The sequence below is a fragment of the Macrobrachium nipponense genome, chromosome 17 (genome assembly GCF_015104395.2).
Source record: "Macrobrachium nipponense isolate FS-2020 chromosome 17, ASM1510439v2, whole genome shotgun sequence".
NCBI classification, from domain to species: Eukaryota; Metazoa; Arthropoda; class Malacostraca; order Decapoda; family Palaemonidae; genus Macrobrachium; species Macrobrachium nipponense.
The window spans coordinates 28,691,307-28,712,710 of record NC_087210.1 but is presented as its reverse complement, the minus strand read 5'-3'; the positions used below and the strand labels follow the sequence as shown (position 1 = coordinate 28,712,710).

At 40.8% G+C, this 21,404-nt stretch overlaps 1 protein-coding gene across 3 annotated transcripts in view; it reads right to left on the bottom strand.

The window, feature by feature from the left end:
* The window catches only part of LOC135196154 (leukotriene A-4 hydrolase-like), a 159,211-nt gene extending 149,106 nt beyond the window's left edge, over positions 1–10,105 (bottom strand). Inside the window, exon 1 of one of the 3 annotated variants that reach the window (XM_064222716.1) lies at positions 9,738–10,105. In XM_064222716.1, coding sequence (XP_064078786.1) covers positions 9,738–9,783 — 46 coding nt within the window. In that variant the 5' untranslated portion in view covers positions 9,784–10,105. The remainder of the gene's footprint in view (positions 1–9,737) is intronic. The other 2 variants (XM_064222717.1, XM_064222714.1) reach the window with 2 other exon arrangements.
* Positions 10,106–21,404: the final 11,299 nt, after the last annotated feature.

The window sequence follows — 21,404 nt, the reverse complement described above, 5'->3', positions numbered from 1 at the left end:
TGAACAAACTTAATTGTATCATTACAATATCATTTTGTTCATGAAACTTACCTGTCAGATATATATATAGCTGAATCCCACCTTTGGTGGTGGGAGTAGACAGAATAGAAGATTTTAGGAAACATATATATTTGGGCAGATAATTGATATCATGATTCCTTACCTGTTAGCATAGCTGACTTCGTGGTTACTGCCGCGTAAGTCTGCTTGTGCTACTAGAGTTGCCAGCTGAGAGGTAGAGACCTATATAGCTGGTTCAACATCCAGATGATCTGTCCAAAACAGGGGCGAGACCACGACGTGACTAGACCATTGACCATACAAAAAAGAGGGCAACGAAGTAAAAAACCAAAACCACCTGGCGTAGCCTACCAAAAGTATCCCACATAGACTAAGCTAATGGAAGGGAGATCCGCCGCAGGCGGTCAACCCCACAACCATAACACAAGTTAAAACTCCCCTAAACCATTAAAGGATAGGATGAGCGCTACCTCACCTGCCCCCACCCCCAAAACAGTGTCCTGCAGCGACGTATGGTCCGAGCGGTAACAATTTTCGTATGTTGCTTTCACCTCCCGCAGGTAGTGTGAAGCGAACACCGAATTGCTTCGCCAATAAGTGGCGCCCAAAATGTCTTTGATTGCCATATTTTTGTGAAAAGCCACCGAAGTAGCAATAGCCCTCAACTCGTGGGCTTTCACTTTCAGAAGCTCCATGTCACTTTCACTACACTTTTCATGGGCTTTCCTTAACCGTACTTCTTAAGAAGAACGCCAGTGCATTCTTCGACATCGGAAGATCTGGTTTTTTCACAGAGCACCACAAGTTCTCCGAAGAACCTCTGCATGCTCTGGTTCTCTGCAAATAAAACTTGAGAGCCCTGACAGGACACAGGACTCTCTCAGCTTCAGGTCCCACTAGCTCCTGACAACCCCTTGATCTCGAACGTTCTCGGCCAGGGTTGGAAGGGTTCTCGTTCTTTGCTAAGAACGTAGGACTTAAGGAAACAAACTGCACTATGATCCTTGAACCCAATATGCTTGCTTATGACTTGAATTTCGCTAACCCTCTTCGCCGTCGCCAGAGCGGTTAGGAAAATGGTCTTCCTTAGTAGAAAATTCCCTAAGCGAGGCTAAATGGAGCGGTTCAAATTGACTCGACATGAGAAACTTCAGTACCACGTCCAAGTTCCACGATGGTACTTTAGGTTGGAGAACTTTCACAGTCTCAAATGATCTAATGAGATCATGAATGTCTCTATCATTCGCTAAGTCCGAGTCCTCTATGTCTGAAGACCACAGAAAGCACGCTTCTGTAGCCTTTAATCGTGGGAACGGCTAGTTTCGCTTCTTTACCTAAGGTGAAGAAGGAAATCTGCTATCTGGCTCACAGAGGTTGAGGTGGAGGAAATGCCCTTCCTTCTGCACCAACTTCTAAAGACAGCCCACTTTGATTGGTAAACTGCGATTGAGGAGGGCCTCCTTGCGGTGGCAATCGCCGTTGCCACAGGTCTTGAAAAACCCCTCGCTCTGGCCAACTTCTTGATAGTCTGAACGCAGTCAGACTCAGAGCGGGGATTTTTTGGTTTTTGTGGTACCTCTCGAAGTGGGGCTGTCTGAGTAGATCTTTCCTTAGGGGCAGAGTCCTCGGAAAGTCTACTAGGAAGGACATCACCTCCGTGAACCAGTCGGCCGCTGGCCAGAAGGGGGCGATGAGGGTCATTCTCGTTCCTTCTGATGCAGCGAACTTCCCACATACTTCCCCGAGGATTTGAATGGGGGTGGGGAAAAGCGGTAAATGTCTAGTCCCGACCAATTCCACAGTAGGGCGTCTACTGCCACTGCTCCCGGGTCCAGAACTGGGGAGCAATACAGCGGAAGTCTCTTCGTTCGGGAAGTTGCAAAAAACGTCCACATGAGGACGTCCCACAGCTTCCATAGCGCCTGGCATACTTCCTGATGAAGGGTCCATTCCGTCGGCAGAAGCTGTCCTTGCCGACTGAGAAGGTCCGCTCGCACGTTTTCCACGCCTGACACAAACCTTGTCAGAATCGTGACGTTTTGCGACTTCGCCCAAATCAGGATATTCCTCGCGATGACGAACAGAGAATGAGAGTGAGTTCCCCCCTGTTTCCTGAGGTATGCCAAGGCTGTGGTGTTGTCCGAGTTTATCTGAACCACTTTGCTGGAGACTTCCTCCTCGAAGAACCTTAGAGCGAGGTAAACCGCTGAGAGTTCTTTTAGGTTGATGTGCCAGGACACCTGTTCCCCTCTCCAGGTGCCTGACACTTCTCTCCCTCCCAGTGTTGCTCCCCAACCCGTGGAGGACGCGTCGGAGAACAACACTAGGTCGGGGTTCCGAAGCTTGAGCGAAAGTCCTTCCGTCAAGCTTCTTTGGATACCAAGCCCACCATTTGAGGTGCTTTTTCACTTCTTCCGTCAAAAACAAGACCTCTTCTAGATCCTGTTTGCGTGACCAATTGCTTGAGAGGAAGAACTGAAGTGGTCGGAGGTGCAACCTTCCCAGAGAAACAAACTTCTCCAGTGAGGAAATGGTCCCCAGCAGACTCATCCATTCCCTCACCGAGCATGTTTCCTTCCCTAGAAAGGCCGACACTTTGTCCAGGCATTGAAGTTGTCGCCCCTGGGACGGAAAAGCCGAAAAGCCACTGAGTCCATCTGAATCCCCCAGATAGACTAAGGATTGAGAAGGAGTCAGATGCGACTTCTCGAGATTCACCAGAAGTCCCAGGGACTTCCCGCTCTAACGACAGAGTCGTGTGAAGGTCCTTCAGACACCTGTCTTGCGATGAGGCTCGAATAAGCCAGTCGTCTAGGTAGAGAGAGATCCTTTATTTCCGCAAGATGGAGGCACCTCGCCAAACGTTCTTCATAAGAACGGTGAACACCATCGCGCCGTTGCTGAGACCGAAGCAGAGTGCCCTGAATTGGAAAATCTTCCCTTTCAGGACAAAAACCGCAGGTATTTCCTTGATCGGGGATGGATGGGGACGTGAAAGTATGCGTCCTGCAGTCGTAACGAGATCCATCCAATCCCCCGGTCTTAAAGCTGCAAGCACGGATTGAGGTGTCTCCATCTTGAACTTCTGCTTTGGTAACGAAGCGATTTAGACTGCTGACATCCAGAACGGGGCGCCACCATGACTGCTTCGGCACTAGGAACAGACGGTGTAAAAAACCCCGGAGAACTCCGGTCGAAGACCTGTTCCACTGCCTGCTTCTCGATCATTTGATCTAGTAGATCGTGAAGCACTTTCTTTCTGCTTTTCTCCCTGATACGACGGATGACAAATCCTTTGGTGTCGGAAAGACAGCGGGGGGTAAAGGTAACATCAGGAAAGGAATTCTGTACCCCTTCTTGACGATGTCCAGAGACCAAGCGTCGGCACCTCTCTCTTCCCAAGCTTTCGCGAAATGTAGAAGCCTGGCTCCTACCGGTGTCTGAAGGACTTCCCTCTCACTTCTTGCTCTTGGAAGGAGCGGGAGTCTTGCCTCTGAAAGAGCCTCTTCCTCGAGGGCTGGCTTCGAGGAAGAAGCGGATCGAAAGGGCTTCGACTAGGTTCTTCAAAGTCAGAGGACCCGCCCAGAAGACTAGAAGAAGTAGCAGGCCTTCCTAGAAGACTGTGCCAGAAGGTCTTGAGTTGCTTTCTCCTGGAGACTAGCAGCTATGTCCTTTACCATAGACTGGGGGAAGAGATGTTCTGAGAAAGGAGCGAAAAGAGATCCGCTTTTTGCGCTGGTGAGACCGACTTTGCAGTAAAAATTGCAAAAAGTGCTCTTTTCTTAAGCAGTCCCGTGCTGAAATGAGCAGCCAATTCCTCAGAACCATCCCTGACGGCCTTGTCCATGCAAGACAATACACTGGACAGCTCCCCCAGACTGATGGAATCAGAAACTCCTGGACCTGGCATCCAATACTCCCAGGCACCAGTCAAGAAAATTAAAGACCTCTAGTGTCCTGAAGAGGCCTTTAAGGTGAAAGTCTAACTCGCTATGTGTCCACGAGACCTTCGAGGAAGAACAAAAAAGATCTTCTGGTGGCGTCTACAATGCTACCAAGTCTCCTTGAGCTGAGGCTGGAAGCTTGACTCCGACGTTTTCTCCCTCCCGTCTCATACCACATACCAGCTTTGCCACGAGTCTTGAAGGTGGTAAAGCGAAAGAGGTCTTGCCCGAAGCTTCCTCTTTTCCATCCAATCATGGACCTTTCTAAAAGCTTGCTTCGTAGAAAGCGACTTCTTCATTCTCACAAAGCCCGAGATCTTAGCAGCTTTGGAAGACGAAACTGAGAGGGGAGGTAGCACGTGGAGCTTCAGGTTGGAAAGTGTCTGCAAAAGACTGACTGAAGTAAACGATCAAAACCTTGTAGTCCGTCGAAACTGGAGCCAACTGCTGTTCTTCGTCCACTTCGACGAAAGCGTCACTAACTTCCTCTTCAGACACTGGAGAAGTCGGAGGAAGTAAAGAAGAGTCCCGAGCTTTCTCAAAAGAGAAAGAACGGCGAACAGGAAGAGTTTCCCGCCATCCGTCTTTGCTTGCTTCGGAAGTGGAAAACGACGTCCGTAGGCGCAGCAAGTTTGGCGTCCGAAGCCAATCTACTGGCGCCGACAGAAGCGCGCTCAAACGCCGCAGGTGTACACCTGGCGTCCACTTTGTTGCGCGCTGAGGCGTCCACTGTGCGCGCTGAGCGTTCCACTGAGGTGCGCGCCGAGCGTCCCACTGATGCGCCGAGCGTCCACTGGTGCACGCCGAGCATCCACTAAAACTCTGAGCGTCCACTGGCGCTCGCGAAACTTTGCACCGAGTCACGTTCGGCGTCCACTAAAGCGCGTTTGACTTTCACAGAAGCGCGCTCGGCATCTAAAATGAAACTCGATTCTTATCCACAAGTTTCGTAGCAGCGGAAACAACCGCTTCACGAGAGCGAGAAACTAATTTCTCGCCTCCTCTAGAAAGTTGCTGGGGAGCAGAACGAACTCTAGAGGGAGACTCAAACGGAGAGAGAGACGAGCGAGAGAGGGAGAGGGAGAACGCCTCGACCTCTTCACAGGAAGATTGTCATCCTTCTTACGGCGACGTGGAACAGTCTCTCTCGAAGGAAAAACATCTCGAAGTTGCTGCTGAAGAGACTGGAGAATCTTGCTTGTAGGTGAAGCCTCCTTTTCTGGGGAGGGCTGATCCTGTGAGCAGGAGAGTGGCGAGGGGACGCCTTCTTGCTACTCCCGTAACCGCCGCTTCACCCACCTTAGAGCGACTGCGGCGCTCGAAAGAAACATCTAGGGAAGATTCCGCCTCCGAATAATCCTTACGCTTCTTCTGCGGAGGAAAAGCAGCAAACGCACTATCAGGCGACGAGCAAAGTTCCGGAGAACAACTTGGACGTGAAGCGTCCCGAACGCGAGCCGTCCTTTTCAGCGGACGTGATGCGGTATGAGAGCTCCACCCCTTGCGCGGGGAGGAAGCTTCAGAAGAAGAAAAGCACTCCTTGAGAAGACGTGCACGCGCACGCTCCTTGGCAGTCTGGGTATGTTCGTCAGGAAGCTGCCGAAGGCACGCCAGATCGGTGGGGGTTCCTCGTAACCCTCCTTCGACTTTCGACATTGCTCTCTCCCCGTAATCTGGGAGTCAAGCAGAGGTCTAGGTCTAGAGGCGGGGAATGAGGCCGATCTGACGCACCCTCCACTACACAAGGGGCACTTTCACTGCACTTCTCTTCACTTTTGCTCTCCAGAGCTAACACTTTTGATTCTAAGTTACGAATCGATTCAAGAATTAGCGATAATGTATTACCTTCTACCGACACTGTCTCAGGGGCCGGAGGCAACACTACAGGGGTAGGAGCATAATCTACAGAAGGAGGGTTAGCAGGAGAATAATTTAAATCTTGCCTACCTGAAACACTCCTGGAGGAAGACCTCCTTAACCTATCTCGCTCAAGTTTCTTAAGATAGGTTTCATACGCCTTCCATTCCGACTCTGTTAGTCTTTCACACTCCTTACAACGACTTTCAAACGTACATTCATTCCCCCTGCAAACTTTACAAACAGAATGTGGGTCTACTGAAGCTTTCAGTAGCCTACCTCTACATTCAGACATGGAACAAAATCTAGCGCTAGCAGAACTAGACCCTGACATCTTGATCAAAGAAAAATCAATACCAAATTCAAATCAAACCAAAGTCAACGTGTGCCAAGCCACCGATCCAATTCAGATACCAAAGAAAACCAAAAGGGATACTCAAGTAGCTAGTAAGTTTCCAAAATCTGGACGGAGGTGCTGCAAAACAGGTGTTTCCAGCACCGGCGACAGAAAAATTATGAATAGAAAATGGAATGATTCCTGATACCCGCCTCCCAGCGGCGGGAATGGGTACTAACCACCTGACTCCCACTGCGTGTGTCGTAAGTGTTTAAATTTCTGTCGGATTCGGAAAATACAGCTATATATATATATCTGACAGGTAAGTTTCATGAACAAAACTAGTATGTATGTAATTTGACCTTATAAAATTGAGAGAAGTTGTATAACCTATTTACTGTTTTAGGGGTAAAGTATCTGACCATTCCAAATCAAAGAACAACAAAGACATTCTTTATGCATGATTATGTCAGGACTCATTTAACGTAAGCTGGCTTAACTTAGTAGCCTTTAGTGACTATACTAATTTTGAAATTTATCATCAGTCAGAAAATTTACTCGCAATGTAGCAATTGTATTCTCTGGAATGCTTGCTCATGTTGTGCACGTAATAATTTTTACATTCCTCTTTGAATAGAAGGCAATGAAATATAGAATCTAGACTAAAGGCCAAATACTGGGACCTATGAGATCATTCAGTGCTGAAAGGAAAACCCGAGAGAAAAAAAAAAAAGTTTCAAAAGTGTAACAGAGGAATCCCTCATAGCTGCATCATGAAACAATTGTTAGGAGAGGGTGCAAAATCAGATGGAAGGAAGAGTGTCATAAAATGACACATTTAATCTTCATTTCCATTAAAAGGAAAGATGTTAATTTCTTTATCATTAAATTTGCTGTAGATTTTGTGATTTACTAATTAATGATTATTAATTATTTTAATTATAAGAGATATTTTTCGCCCGTATTTCGCAAATGCGACAAGCGTTTCCCTCCGTTTTTTTTCCCGCCTTAATGTTGGGGGTAATGTGCGGCTGTCAGCCTGTCCGGGTTACTGTGCACACATGGCAATTTAAGGGGACATTCTTGGATCCCAATAGTGGCGAGCGCTGTTATTCTGTATTGGTTATACTATGTAATTAAGTGTACTTATCTTCCTGAAGACGCCGAACCAGCTAAGTATCTTATATAAGTTAATTTGCATGTTTGGCCAAATGTGTATAGCAGTTATATAAGAAAGCTAGGTTAGTTCTCGTGTCTGCGTTTGGCGACTACCAAAGAGATTTAACGTAAATACAAGTTGATTTCTGGTTTGTAATAAAATTCCAGTGCCTAAAATTCCTACCGTTGTTGCCTTCTTAAAGAAAATTATGTGCTGTGGACCATTTTAAGCAATCGGAGGATATAATTTCACCACAAAGAGAATATGAACAGAAGTACAATCAGAGAAATGAAAAGTGTTGCAGCTGGGGGACCGAAGGGACACTGCAAAGAACCTTTAGTAATGCCTACAGTGCATTGCATATATACACTGATACACTGGGGGAAACTACTCTTTAGGCTGGCCTGCTTACTTCCTGTGTGCCTACAGGATACAGTATTATTTTACTTTACACTAGAATAAGATATTGAAGTTTTCATGCTGTGATCCTACGTCTCCTTAACATGATTAATACAAAATGCATGCTCAAATCTATTGAAAATTTATTGTTACTGAGATATTTGCCATCTTTTGTTTATACTTACTACTGATTCCCATGGGCTCTCATTAAAAAAGGCACACCTGGGATTGGTGTTGGTATTAAAGTAAAACTTTACCCAAGTTGCAACCTAGTTCTTTTGGTGGCTTGCTGGAAGTACTGAGCTATGGCATGGCCTAACCTAGGTTACCCTTATGGTTTGTATTGAGAGAGACAGAAAATCACAGGCTTACAGAATAACAGTTGCCTACCTGCCAGAATAGAAACATCTTCCAGTCAATGAACAGAATTAAAAGGAAGTCTTTATGATTTGTACACCCCACTACCAATTTCTTATCTAATTCCAATTGGTAGAACTGTGGGGTTGCTCCGCATCGACTATATCTATTAGGCTACCTTGGAAACCAACTTTTTCTATAGTAGTGCTACATATGTTGGTTGCTTATCAAGAATTTACAGTTAGGCTACTTTATAGTGGTCAACAGTAATTACCTAACCTCAGAACTGATATGATTTTGTATTCTGGTCATTTTGAAATGCTACTGCACATGCGCAGTGTTATAGGGGAACTTTTGGTAAAAAGTAGAGTTTCCTTCTCTAGGGCCCGGCTAGGTAACATGGCTTGCTAGGTTAGGTTGGCGTACGTTAAGTTAGTAGCCTATATATAGGTAGTTCCTTTTTTTTTATCTAACAGGTTACCTTAACCAATAGCTTTTCAAACATATGGCTCCCTAATGACTTGCATAAGTGCAGAACCATTCCATAACAACAACATGGCAGTCTAGTCTTTCTGCCATTGATTTCCCCCACGCAAAATCCCTCGTTCCCAAAGGTACCCAACCATCTTGGGTATTTATGAGGTTACTAATAGTAGGTAACATTACTAATTGACCAACAATAGGGTAAAATACCAAATGACCAGCCTCTAGCTATCAAAGTGGGACCACCTTCCTGAAAATCGGAACTTAGGTAGGTAGCTGGGTATGGCCTTAATTTGTGACTTGGGAGGAAAAACTTACTTTGAGAGGAAAGTATAGAAGTCTCGAGGTGTTGTTTCGGCGGACACTAGCTCTTGACCAATAGGGTAAAAAACTGCATGGTACAGGGGTGGACCATGTACAATCAATGTGTATAACCCAAAGAAAAGTACATTATAACGCGTCCTGACACCGGATTAGAGGTCTTTAGCTCTGTTTCTCACCAACAACAAGTCACGTCTGATGCCCATCTCCGATGTCAGGACGCGTTATAATGTAGCCTACTTGTTTTGGGGTTGTACACATTGATCGTACATGGTCCACCCCTGTACCATGCGGTTTTTTACCCTATCTACCTATCCAGGGTTACAGGGCGTGCTAAAGTACTTTTTCGGGAAGGTGGTCGTGCTATGGTAGAGGCCGGCCATTCGATAATTTACCCTAAACAACAATATACCTCCTTCATCATCAGCAACAGTAAAAGTAGGAAAAATCAATTTCCAAGTTACCCTGCTGTTTTACCTTTTAGTAATCAACTGTTGTGGCCCTACTTGGTACAGAGCGAGTGTGTCTGTCCCACTGTGACAGGTTAGCTTTGCCTACCTAAGGTGAAGTGGTGAACTTCACTCAGGCCGGTTGACTGACCTTACAGAGCACCTAGCTAGGTCATTGCATATGCTTATCTAATCCTAAGAAGATACTACTATTACCTACCTAATCTTTGACTATACACTAAGATACCCTATGTGCATTTTAGTAGTCTATAAGGTTTCATGAACTGCGATAAGATAGATACAAAAGTATGGTAGCCTGGTACCTAGTACTACTAATTTCTTATAGGTACCTAGCTAGGTGATACCTACCAGAGGGAATAAGGAACTACAGAAACTTTTGACGAACTCACCAGGTCTAGAATAAGAATTAGGATCATTTGGACTTAATCTGGACATCGCGGTGGTCTATCTTTGCACTTCTCCGTCCTCAATTGCAGACGTCAGCCTTCAGACCCAAATTCCACTGATAAAATATGTAGCACAAAACACCGGACAAGCAGCCCAACCAACGTCAAAGTAGCATTGCACCGCAACAACGGGTTCTTGAGTACAACTACCGGTAAACGCGTCGTCATGCTGTGTGGATGTGATGTGGAGCGGTTACGAATTCCTATAAAAATCGGATTATAGTTTATACTTAAGATATCAGAGATAAGATTTAGCAGAGACGTGTTAACTGTATTCAATCACTGATGTGCTATCGCTTATGATTTCTAATATCAACGAAAGTAGAGCAAAAGTTTATATCTTTGCTTATAGCTGCAGTTTAATTGCTGGAATCTTAAATACTGGTGAATTTTTTAAAAATCAAATTTTCTAGCAACTGAAATTCAGCTGTTTATGTTGGGTACAAGTTAACTTCTGCTGAGTCCGTCATCATAATCTGTTTTGACAGTTCGGAAGCATGTCAGAAGACAGAAGACTGAACTTCACTGAAGTCTAGACAACAGTAGTAGTAACCAAAAGGAAATCCAATGCGATAAGCGTTCGTAACTTCGTACAGAACAGAAGGAATTTGATGAAATAAAAAAAGAATACAAACAAGTTTATAAAGTTTTATTTATTATAGATAACAGAGGAAATAATATTCGAAAAATAGCTGACGAACTTGTACTCCTGTCAAAAATGGATGACAGTACTACCTAATAGGGAAGGGAGAATAAAAATAAATCCAACAATCAAACATCCGTCATGTAGGAGGAGCAATAAACAACCCATAGAACAAATGCATACTAAACAAACAAGGAGCAAATAACATATTAATCAAGAGTAGGGATAAAGAAATTGCTGAGAGCTTGGCACTTCTACCAAGAGACATTGATGAAAAGATAAACAAGGTTATCAATAGCAGACGAACTTCACTTTATACCAAAATGAGATGACAGTGAATGGAGGAGGGAAAATCAAACGATCGAGCATTCTCCATGAGGAAAATAAAATAACAAGGCGAGATCCGACCTCCAGCTTACTCGAGACGCCTACAAAATTTTCCACTGGCGCATAAGTTGCAAACATTATATTCCCAACTTATCTGGATGTGGTCTTTGTAATTGATACTCATAATTAGTACTAGTCATACAACAAGGATCAAATAAAAAGGACACAAATTAAACACGTAATTTATAAGTGGAAATGCAAAATAATTTAACAGAAATATAGCCTCTAAATTCAGTAATACATAAAATAATTAAAATGTCCTAAAATCTACGGACAGGTGGCCCGTTGTTCCGTTGCTTCACCCACGAAAATGAAAAAATAATGCAATATATATTCTTTAGAAATAATTTCTAATAAATAATTCTAATAAATAATTCATAAATGATGTATCCTAAAATTCCTATATCTTTCATTCAACGTTAAAGACATACTTTTTCAGACCTTTTAAGACCTTTCCTACCCCCACAATAACAACAATAAAGTAAATTGTAGGCTTAGTCCTCGAGTAAGCAAAAATAATGTGAGGTCCGACCTCCAGCTTACTCGGGTCGCATGCAAGATATTCCTAACTTTTAATTTAAATTAAAGTGTGCTAAAATCTATGGTCAAGCAGAGCCTTGTTTCACCAATGAAAATAAAAATAAATACACTATGTTATTAGACAGTTTTTCTGTGCCGTTCAACACGCAGATTGTTTATTTAACACACACATTATCTACTTACACTTACTTGGGGAGTAAGCCTACAACAAAGTAGTTGTTGTTCTTCTTGTTGGGGAATAGGAAAGTGTAATGATGGAAATCATTCATTTAGCATTTATGACAGTACTCATGGAATTTGGTGGACTGGAAAACCGAATTGGTTTTCATCTTATCAAGATGTTAAGTTAGCCACTCGAAGTTGAGATTGTCTATGATCGAGTGTATGTACGTAAGTACGTAACTGTAACCAAGTGCGCAGTTGCAAAAGCTAAAATCTCTCTGTTCGAGACGAGTACGGCAACGCTGAGGGGAAACGAATGTCTCTCCCCTTATATTCTCCCTTGTAAAAGGGAACCATTATAGGGGTCCTGTCCTGTGTAAGAACCAGTATGGGGATCGGTGTTGGTTCTAACTGGTATTGAAGGAGTACAGCTGGGAATAAGCTACTTTTACAATGTATCCACCTACTGTTAAGAAGAAATATTATTAAAAAAACCCGGGAGCCAGCCTTTCCTCAACCCTTATTACAACAATGAAGATTCGACCGTCTCCGACGTCAAGTACCGGTTCAGCTAAGGATAGGCCAAGAGTATAGTAGCCTAGGCCTAAGAGGTACCTTTATATTAGCCTATGGTTTGAAGTGTTTTGTATAGGCTAGTCTGAGTTAATTGTCCTAAAATGTATGGTAGCCTCCGAATGTCTAAGTCAGGACAATTGACACATCAGTACTGTATACATATGCAGTATAGTAAATACATGAGTCATAAGGATATCACATTAAGAGAGATTTATACTATTACATATGGTGACAGCGGTGAAGGATGTATTTATCTGTTATAGATAGGTATATCCAACCTCACGTCCTAAAGTTGGTCATGAAACCCTTATTTCTGTACTTATTTTCAGGTATTATAGCCTAAACCCTGAGTATGCCTATGTCACTCTTGCTTAGGTACTGTTAGCCTATTGTATTGTAGCCTATGTTGATTATTTTACCTGTGTTCCTTGTATAACATAGCCTGCAAAATGGAGGGTGATATAGAGAGAGAAGACTTTTATGATAATTTGTTGTCTGCCATGGACACTCAGGGTTGTCAAATGCAGCAGTTGTGTGATCAGCTTATTGACAGGAAAAGGGAAATAGCTAATTTATCAAACTCTACACCTGTCACTTCCACACCATCCAATCCTAACAGGGCTAATAGTTCAGACATTAACCCATTTGTCACATTAGACAGAGCAGACATAACAATGACACCACACAATAACCCAGCTTCACTATTGACACAATTTATCAAATAATAGTACACAGCCAGTAATACCCAGTAATCCATTTCAGGGAAGTAACACAGTCAATAACCCCTTCGTTCCAGTAGGTAACCTGAATAACCCTATTGATAATCATTCTAAGGGATTTGTATTGAAACCTAAGGATATTTTGATGTTGAAATTGTCAGAATTACAAGGTGTGGAACTGAATAATATGACTTGCTAGATTTTTTAGTCAAGTAGAATTCTGTGTTTCTGCAGATACTGATAGAATCCAAGTAGCACTTACCAGAGTGGAACAAGAAATTGCAACTCTATTAACTGCTGAAATGGTAAAAAGGGGAAATAACATATCTTGGAGTCAATTTAAGGACATACTGAATCACCACTTTGCTTGTTCAGCCAATATTACACAGGCTTGACAGGAAATTGAGATGGAACGTTACGGTATAGACGAAGCCCCAAGAGCATTTGTTAACAGAATGAAATGTAAATTGTCTGCTTTTGAAATGAAATTTCCTAAGGATTCCCTTCCCAAAGCTGACAGTCTTGTGAAAAGAAACTGTATAGAGGACTTAGCAGTACATCCAGGAAAGACTCAAGGATTTCCTGGGATGATAGGATACCCTTAGAAAGATTCATTGAATTTGTGGAATATGAGTATCATCTAGCCACCATAAGTGGGGATGTTACCCAGCGTAAAGTTTTTCCTGTTACTAATTGCAATTCCCAACCACAGCCTGTAGTAAATAGTAATGCAAATACATCCACAGAATTGCAAGATCTGAAGAAGCAAATTAGTGAATTGTCTAACAAATTAAAGAAGTTTAGTAGGAATAAAGAAAAACAATCAGATACTGTGCTTACTGTAAGGTCAGAGATCACAAACTTTCTGAATGTCCACGTAACCCTCCAAAAGGTGTTTGTTTTGATTGTCACAAACCAAATTGTAAAAGAGGTTCAGCAAAGTGTCCAGGGCAGGTTAAGAAAGAATGACTAAGCCCAAGTGTCAGGTCTCCTTCTATCAATTTGATGATTAACAATGTAATGTGCTGTGCCTTAATTGATACTGGTAGTGAAGTATGTATAGCACAGAAGAAACTCATAGAAACTTTAGGTTTACAGTGTAATCAGATGAGAAATATACCACAACTTACTGGAGTTACTCAACATGTTCTCCCTGTTCTTGGTACAGTGTATTTGGATGTTCACATTGGTTCCAGGGTGGTTACCCATTTGTTTTCTGTCGTGCCTGATGGTTATCTGGACACAGACTTATTGTTAGGAGCCGATTTGATTAGGTCTGCACCAATGACATGGGATGATGCACATAAAATTATTATTTGGGATAGACATATTTATCCAGTAAGGTATCTGAAACCTAGACCATCTAATAAAAGGGTCAGGCAGATTAAAGTACAGTACTTCAACCTAATGTTCCTCATAAAGCTCAGGTTAGACTTAAAAGGAAACTTATTCTACCTCAGTATATAGCTGGTATTTATCCCTTACCTGTAGATGAACCTCCTAACACATTGTTAGAATTTGTACCTGAAGTTAAGGAGTGTCAAACTCAGTCTGCACTATGCCTTAAGGTTAATGATGCTCAGGAAGTGTTTTTGCCACTTGTCAATAATACTAAAGCCAGGATGACAATGAAGGTTGGAACTCTATTAGGGTATTATAGGATAATCAGTGAAGAAGACATTGATCAGCCAGTTCCAAAATGCAGGAAAACTAGAATTCAGAATGATTTAGTTCCTCCTAGTGTTAATGTTAATATCAAGTCAGGCAATACTAGAAAAGAAAAGCTTAAGTATTTGCTTTCTCAGCAAGATAATTCCCATCTTACTGCTGATCAACAAGCAGAATTAAGTGACATGTTGGTTGCTAATAATTCAGTGTTCATCCTTGAAGAAAAAGAATTGGGAAAGTTCAAAGATGTACAAGCTCATATTGCTGTAAGTGATCCACAGCCAGTTAGGTCTCCCATATATCGATACCCTGAAAAAGCCAAAACCCTTATTGCCACCATGTTAGAAGATATGGAAGAAAGAGGAATAATAGAACCCTCCAGTGCTGCATGGCTTAGCCCTATTGTACTTGTTAGGAAACCAGATCATACTCAGAGAATGTGCCTTGATTACCGTAAAGTCAACACACACCTTCAGGTTGATATTCACCCTTTACCTAGATTAGAAGAAATGGTAGAAACAGCTGCAGGAAACCATTATTATGCTTCCTTAGATATGAAAGATGCATACTATCAAGTGGAATTAGATGAAGAGAGTAGAGATTTAACAACTTTTAGTGATGGAGTTTCACTGTATAGGTTCAAACGCCTTCCTTTTGGATTAAGTTGCAGTCCAGCTATATTTTCACGTATCATGTCTAATATCTTGGCTCCTCTTATTAAGAAAGGGTGGGTTAAGAATTACTTAGATGAGATTGTGGTTTGGGCTCCCAGTTTTCTAATCTTGTTGAAAAGATTAGACCAACTATTCAAACTTTTCAGTGAAAGAGGAGTGAAGTTAAATCTAAAGAAATGTCAGATAGGCCAAAAGGAAATCAAATTCTTAGGTCACATAATTTCCAAGGATGGTTGTAGACCATCTCCAGACAATATCAGTGCCATCCAAGAAATGAAACCCCCTAATAATGTCAAGGAAACTAGGAGATTTCTAGGAATGTGTGGGTTTTACAGAAAACACATTAAGGATTATGCTAAAATTGCTGTTCCCTTGACTAATCTCTTAAAAGAGAAAGATCCATTTTTGTGGACCAAAGATTGTCAATCCAGCTTTGAACAGATGAAACTAGCATTAATCACTGCTCCAGTGCTAGTAAAGGCTCAGATGACCAAACCCTTTGAATTATTCACTGATGCTAGTTTAGATCATGTAGGTGCTGTTTTGATGCAGAGACAAGATGGTCAGTTAAAACCCATTGGATATTTCTCTAAGAAGCTGAAGCCAGTTGAACAGCGGTACAGTACCACTGACAGGGAAGCACTTGCTATTGCCTTAGCTAGTCGTAGATTCCATCATTTTCTGTGGGGTGTTCCATTTACCATTCACACAGATCATCAGCCTCTAGTTTCAGTGTTCAAGAGAAAAACAAAGTCACCTAGAATGAGCAGATGGGTAATTGAAATGCAGGATTACCGTTTCAAGGTAGAATATAGGCCAGGTAAAGATAACCAGGTGGCAGATCAACTAAGTAGACCAGTCAGGGCAGTCTTTCATCAGAGTAGGGACAATTATCTTGGTCTGAGCAAAGATGAGTTCAAAGAAAAGCAATTAGAGGAAACAAGGTGGGCGGAACTAATAACTTTTCTAGAAGGTGGTAAATTACCGCGCAAAGGGTTTCCTAGAACTTTGATTAATCAGTTCATGTTGTATGAAGGATTGTTGTATCTCAGTGCAGATAAAGTTGATAACTCAATTCAATTGAAATTAGTAGTTCCTAAGGACTTAACAAAGGCAGCTTTGAAGCTAGGTCATGAAGCAATGTCAGGTCACCTAGGTATACGCAAAACAATTGATGCTATTGAAAACTTGTTCTATTGGCCTTCATTGCGTACAGATGTTACTAAATATGTAAGTGAATGTGTTATGTGTCAAAGACATAAAGCCAGTAGTTCTTTACAACAACAGTTCCAAGAATTGCCTCCTGTAACTAAGCCTTTTGAGCGAATCAGTCTTGATTTAACTGATATGCTATCTGGTGCAAATGGTTATAGATATGTTTTGACTAATTGATCATTACAGCCGATATGTTAAGTTCTATCCTTTGCGAAGTAAGTCTACAGAGGAAGTAAGCAAAAACTTCTTGGTCTATTTGAATGACTTTATTGTACCTTTGACAGTCATTCTTGATAATGGTGCTGAATTCACCTCAAACCAGTTTAGACAATTATGCCAGGAACATAAGATAAATGCTGGTTATATTACCCCATATCATCCACAAGGAAACAGTGTAAGTGAGAGAATGCATAGAACTATGAAAACAGTACTAAATGTAATGTATAAAGGGCATCCTTATCAGTGGCCTAAATACTTAGGTGAAACACAGCGTGTGCTAAATTCTGCTGTACATACCACTTGGTGAACAACCTCACTATGTATTTTTCTCTCGTAGAGCTCCTAGACAAGTGACTAGTGTGTTGCCCACAATTACGGATGATGTAGAAGACACTGCCATTGCAAAGGCTCATGAAATAATTCATAAAACTCATAGAGAGATGGCCAGTAAGTATCGTGCAATAGCTAACCAAAAGAGGAAAAATGAGAAAGTGGATGAAAACTCTCTTGTTTGGGTTAAAAATGAAAATGTAATTCCTAGCACTAGTAAAAAACTAAACCCCAGATGGTGCGGTCCATATGTAGTAACCAAAGTGTTTAGGGATGGTGCTAAATATGAGTTAAGAAACATGTTTGACCAAACCATCATTGAACGTGCTGCTGACAAAGTGAAACCCTTTATAGGAAAAGAACAGTGGTTAGTAAACATGCAGGAAATGGATGATATAACTCCTGATGTAGTGAATGAAAGAGTACAAACCAGAGGTGCTAATAATATTGTTCCTCCCTCTAGGTTAATAGAAGAACTGTGAGATCATTGTAATTTTTGTACTGTATTTTCGTATTTTCTGTGAAGAATGTTTTTTTGTATTTGCATGCTTTGGAAGAGTTCATACATATATAACCATTATGTCCATTTCCAAGTATATATTCTTGTATGTATATGTTATCTTCATAGATTATGGATTTGATGATGACACCACCTGTTTTGTGTACAGTGAACTTATACTCATTGAGTTTTGTTTGAACTTAGTTGAGTTTTGTATGAAGAGCTACCCGTCCAAAAGCTTTACAGACTCTGGTTGAGTTGCTCAAGTTATGTGACTAATGTGTAAGTTAGTCATTAGGATGCTTTAAGAGGTATATTATCTTCAAAGGAAAGTTTTCCTGCTCTTGGTTATTGAGTGAATGAACCTGAATTTTGGTGTAAACGATTGTTTGTGAGAAAAATAAAAAAACCATAAGTGATTATACCCCTAATGAGGAGTGACTAGATCTTAACCGAATTTAAGATCACTCTTACATAAGTGTTTAACTTGGTAAAGTTATTAGGATGGTTAGGTAGAAACGCGCCTTAATGGGTGGCGTCCCACAACTTGCTCTGTACGTCTGTTAGCAGACCTTAATGATTAAAAGTCCAGTTTATACCTGGTTGAGAGATAAGCAGTCATGTCTCTGGTTGAGAGATAGAAAGTATTTACTGTGTGCAGGACCTGTATTGTTGTTGTCAGATTTATTATCTACCCAAATATTATAATTAAGGGATTGGTTGTCCTTGATAAATGAAAACCAATTTCCGTAGGGGTAAAGTGATGTAATGATGGAAATCATTCATTTAGCATTTATGACAGTACTCATGGAAATTGGTGGACTGGAAAACCGAATTGGTTTTCATCTTATCAAGATGTTAAGTTAGCCACTCGAAGTTGAGATTGTCTATGATCGAGTGTATGTACGTAAGTACGTAACTGTAACCAAGTGCGCAGTTGCAAAAGCTAAAATCTCTCTGTTCGAGACGAGTACGGCAACGCTGAGGGGAAACGAATGTCTCTCCCCTTATATTCATTTGAAATGACGTATTTCTCCCTTGTAAAAGGTATGCACTTGTCGTAGTTTATAATGTATATGTTGCCATAACATTTGGTAGTGTTTCTTTATACTTTTACTTTGATATAACTGCCAATTGCCAAGAATTGTAATGTACTGGTACGTAAGTTGCACCATGTTGAGTCTGCATGTTGTTGCAATTGTACCATCAATTAAATGTAGGCTAAGATGTGAATTAGTCTTCCATATGTTTATAAAAATGTCAATTCTAAGTAAATTCCACCCATGTTATGCATATAAGTCAGGCTAACTGTGATGTGTACAGTAAAGTTAGGCATGAGTAGCATAGCCTAAAAGGCCTAACGAAAAAAAATGCATGCTCTTTGGCACGAGATTGCCATCCTAAATGAACTGTTTGTATTACAGGGAACCAGTATAGGGGTCCTGTGTAAGAACCAGTATAGGGATCGGTGTTGGTTTTTCTAATGGTATTGAAGGAGTACAGCTAGGAATAAGCTACTTTTACAATGTATCCACCTACTGTTAAGAAGAAATATTATTAAAAAAACCCGGGAGCCAGCCTTTCCCTCAACCCTTATTACAACAATGAAGATTCGACCGTCTCCGACGTCAAGTACCGGTTCCAGCTAAGGATAGGCTAAGAAGTATAGTAGCCTAGGCCTATGAGGTACCTTTATATTAGCCTATGGTTTGAAGTGTTTTGTATAGGCTAGTCTGAGTTAATTGTCCTAAAATGTATGGTAGCCTCCGAATGTCTAAGTCAGGACAATTGACACATCAGTACTGTATACATATGCAGTATAGTAAATACATGAGTCATAAGGATATCACATTAAGAGAGATTTATACTATTACAAAAGGTCTACAGAAAAGCCTAAAAAGGTCTGAAAAAGATGTTTCAAATTGAGTTAAAGAGTAAGGAATTTTAGGGTAGGATATTTATCATATATTAATTAGAATGAAAATGTAAACAATAAATAAGCCGGAGGTTGGATCGTGCCTTGTTTACATTTTAATTCTGATAAATAAATCATAAATGTCCTATCCTAAAATTCCAGTAATTTTAACTCAACGCGAAACACCTTTTTCAGACCTTTTTTATTGGTTCTTCCGCAGATCTTCTTAGCCCCACAACAACGAAGTAGTTTGTAGGCTTACTCCCAGAGTAAGTGAAAATAACAGGAAATTATACACCTTACAGACGAGACATAAATAAAACATGTTAATCAAGAGCATGAATAAGGAAATGACTGAGAGCATGGTTGGCAATCCTATGAAGAGATATTGAAGAAATAACTACACTGTAACAATGAGAGTTGGAATAAAAAGGCAGCAAAGAGAACTTGAAAACAGGAGAAGAACCTTCATAACGAACAATTAAGAGAGTTATTTGACAAAGTAAAATGGCTAAAAACAAATATGTGGGAAAATCAGTAGAACACCATTTAACCTTAAAATGCCATAGCTGATCACAATGCTGTCTTCTGTATTTCAGCACTTACGGAGATGTATGTAAGTGTATATATATATATATATATATATATATAGATATAATATATAATATATATATATATATATATATATGTGTGTGTGTGTGTAGAACGGGTGACAAAGAGACAACTAGTTGACAGGAAAGATTCATTTATTTGCCAACGCGTTTCGTAACTAATAGCTTGTTATATCATCAGGGCTGAAATAAATTGGACAAACGAGTTAAAATACATGTCACATAACTAAAACATATAAAAACAACAATTCATAATTGAAAAGTTCCTAAACTATACTCTGTTTTTTTCCATCTATCACCCGCCAGTGGTGTTTGCTTATGGTAACACTGCGTCCCGGGCTTTCGATAGTTACGCTATGTATACCTTTTAGGTAAATAAAAGGATATCTGGGTGTACATTTGCAACTGAAAAGTGTTTTAATAATTTACTGTATGCAAATTACACCGTTAATATTTGAAATAGGATATTATAATTGTTGAATGTAAGCTGAATATAACTATCTAAACCCCGGGATGCAGTGTTACCATACGCAAACACCACAGGCGGGTGGACAGATGGAAAAAACCAAGTATAGTTAAAATTGTAAAAAAAGAGGAAAAAAATAACAGTAATAAAAAGGAAGCAAACAAAAGTATTAAAAAAGCACCTGCTCTGTGAGAAGACGGAGTTGCTTTTTTTAATACTGTTGTTTGCTTCCTTTTTATTACTATTATTCTTTCCTCCTTTTTTTACAATTTTAACTAGTTTGGGAACTTCTCAATTACGAATTGTTGTTTTTATATGTTTTAGTTATGTGACATGTATTCTAACTCGTTTGTCCAATTCATTTCAACCCTGATGATATAACAAGCTATTAGTTACGAAACGCGTTGGCAAATACATGAATCTTTCCTGTCAACCATACTCTGTTTTTTCCATCTGTCCACCCGCCTGTGGTATTTGTGTATGGTAACACTGCGTCCCGGGCTTCAGATATGTGTAACACCAAGATATCTTGGTGTACATTTGCAACTGAAAAGTGTTTTAATGATTTACTGTATGCGAATTACACCGTTAATATTCGAAATAGGGTATTGTTATTATTGTTGAATGTAAGCTGAATGTAACTATCTAAAGCCCGGGATGCAGTGTTACCATACGCAAACACCACAGGCTGGTGGACAGATGGAAAAAAACCGAGTATAATTGTCTCCTTGTCACCGACTCACCTGTTCCACATGTACCTTCTGGCCCTCGTTGCCGACGGATCTCGCCTTCTGTATATATATATATATATTATATATATATATATATATATATATATATATATATATATATATATAAACAATGGTAAACTGGACTAGAAAAGATTGCACCAAAAAGAATATAGACACTAATAAGAGATATTAATTAACCCCCGTATATCTGTGTACGACACAACGTTCCCCATATGGCAAAAGAGAGGTAGGAAC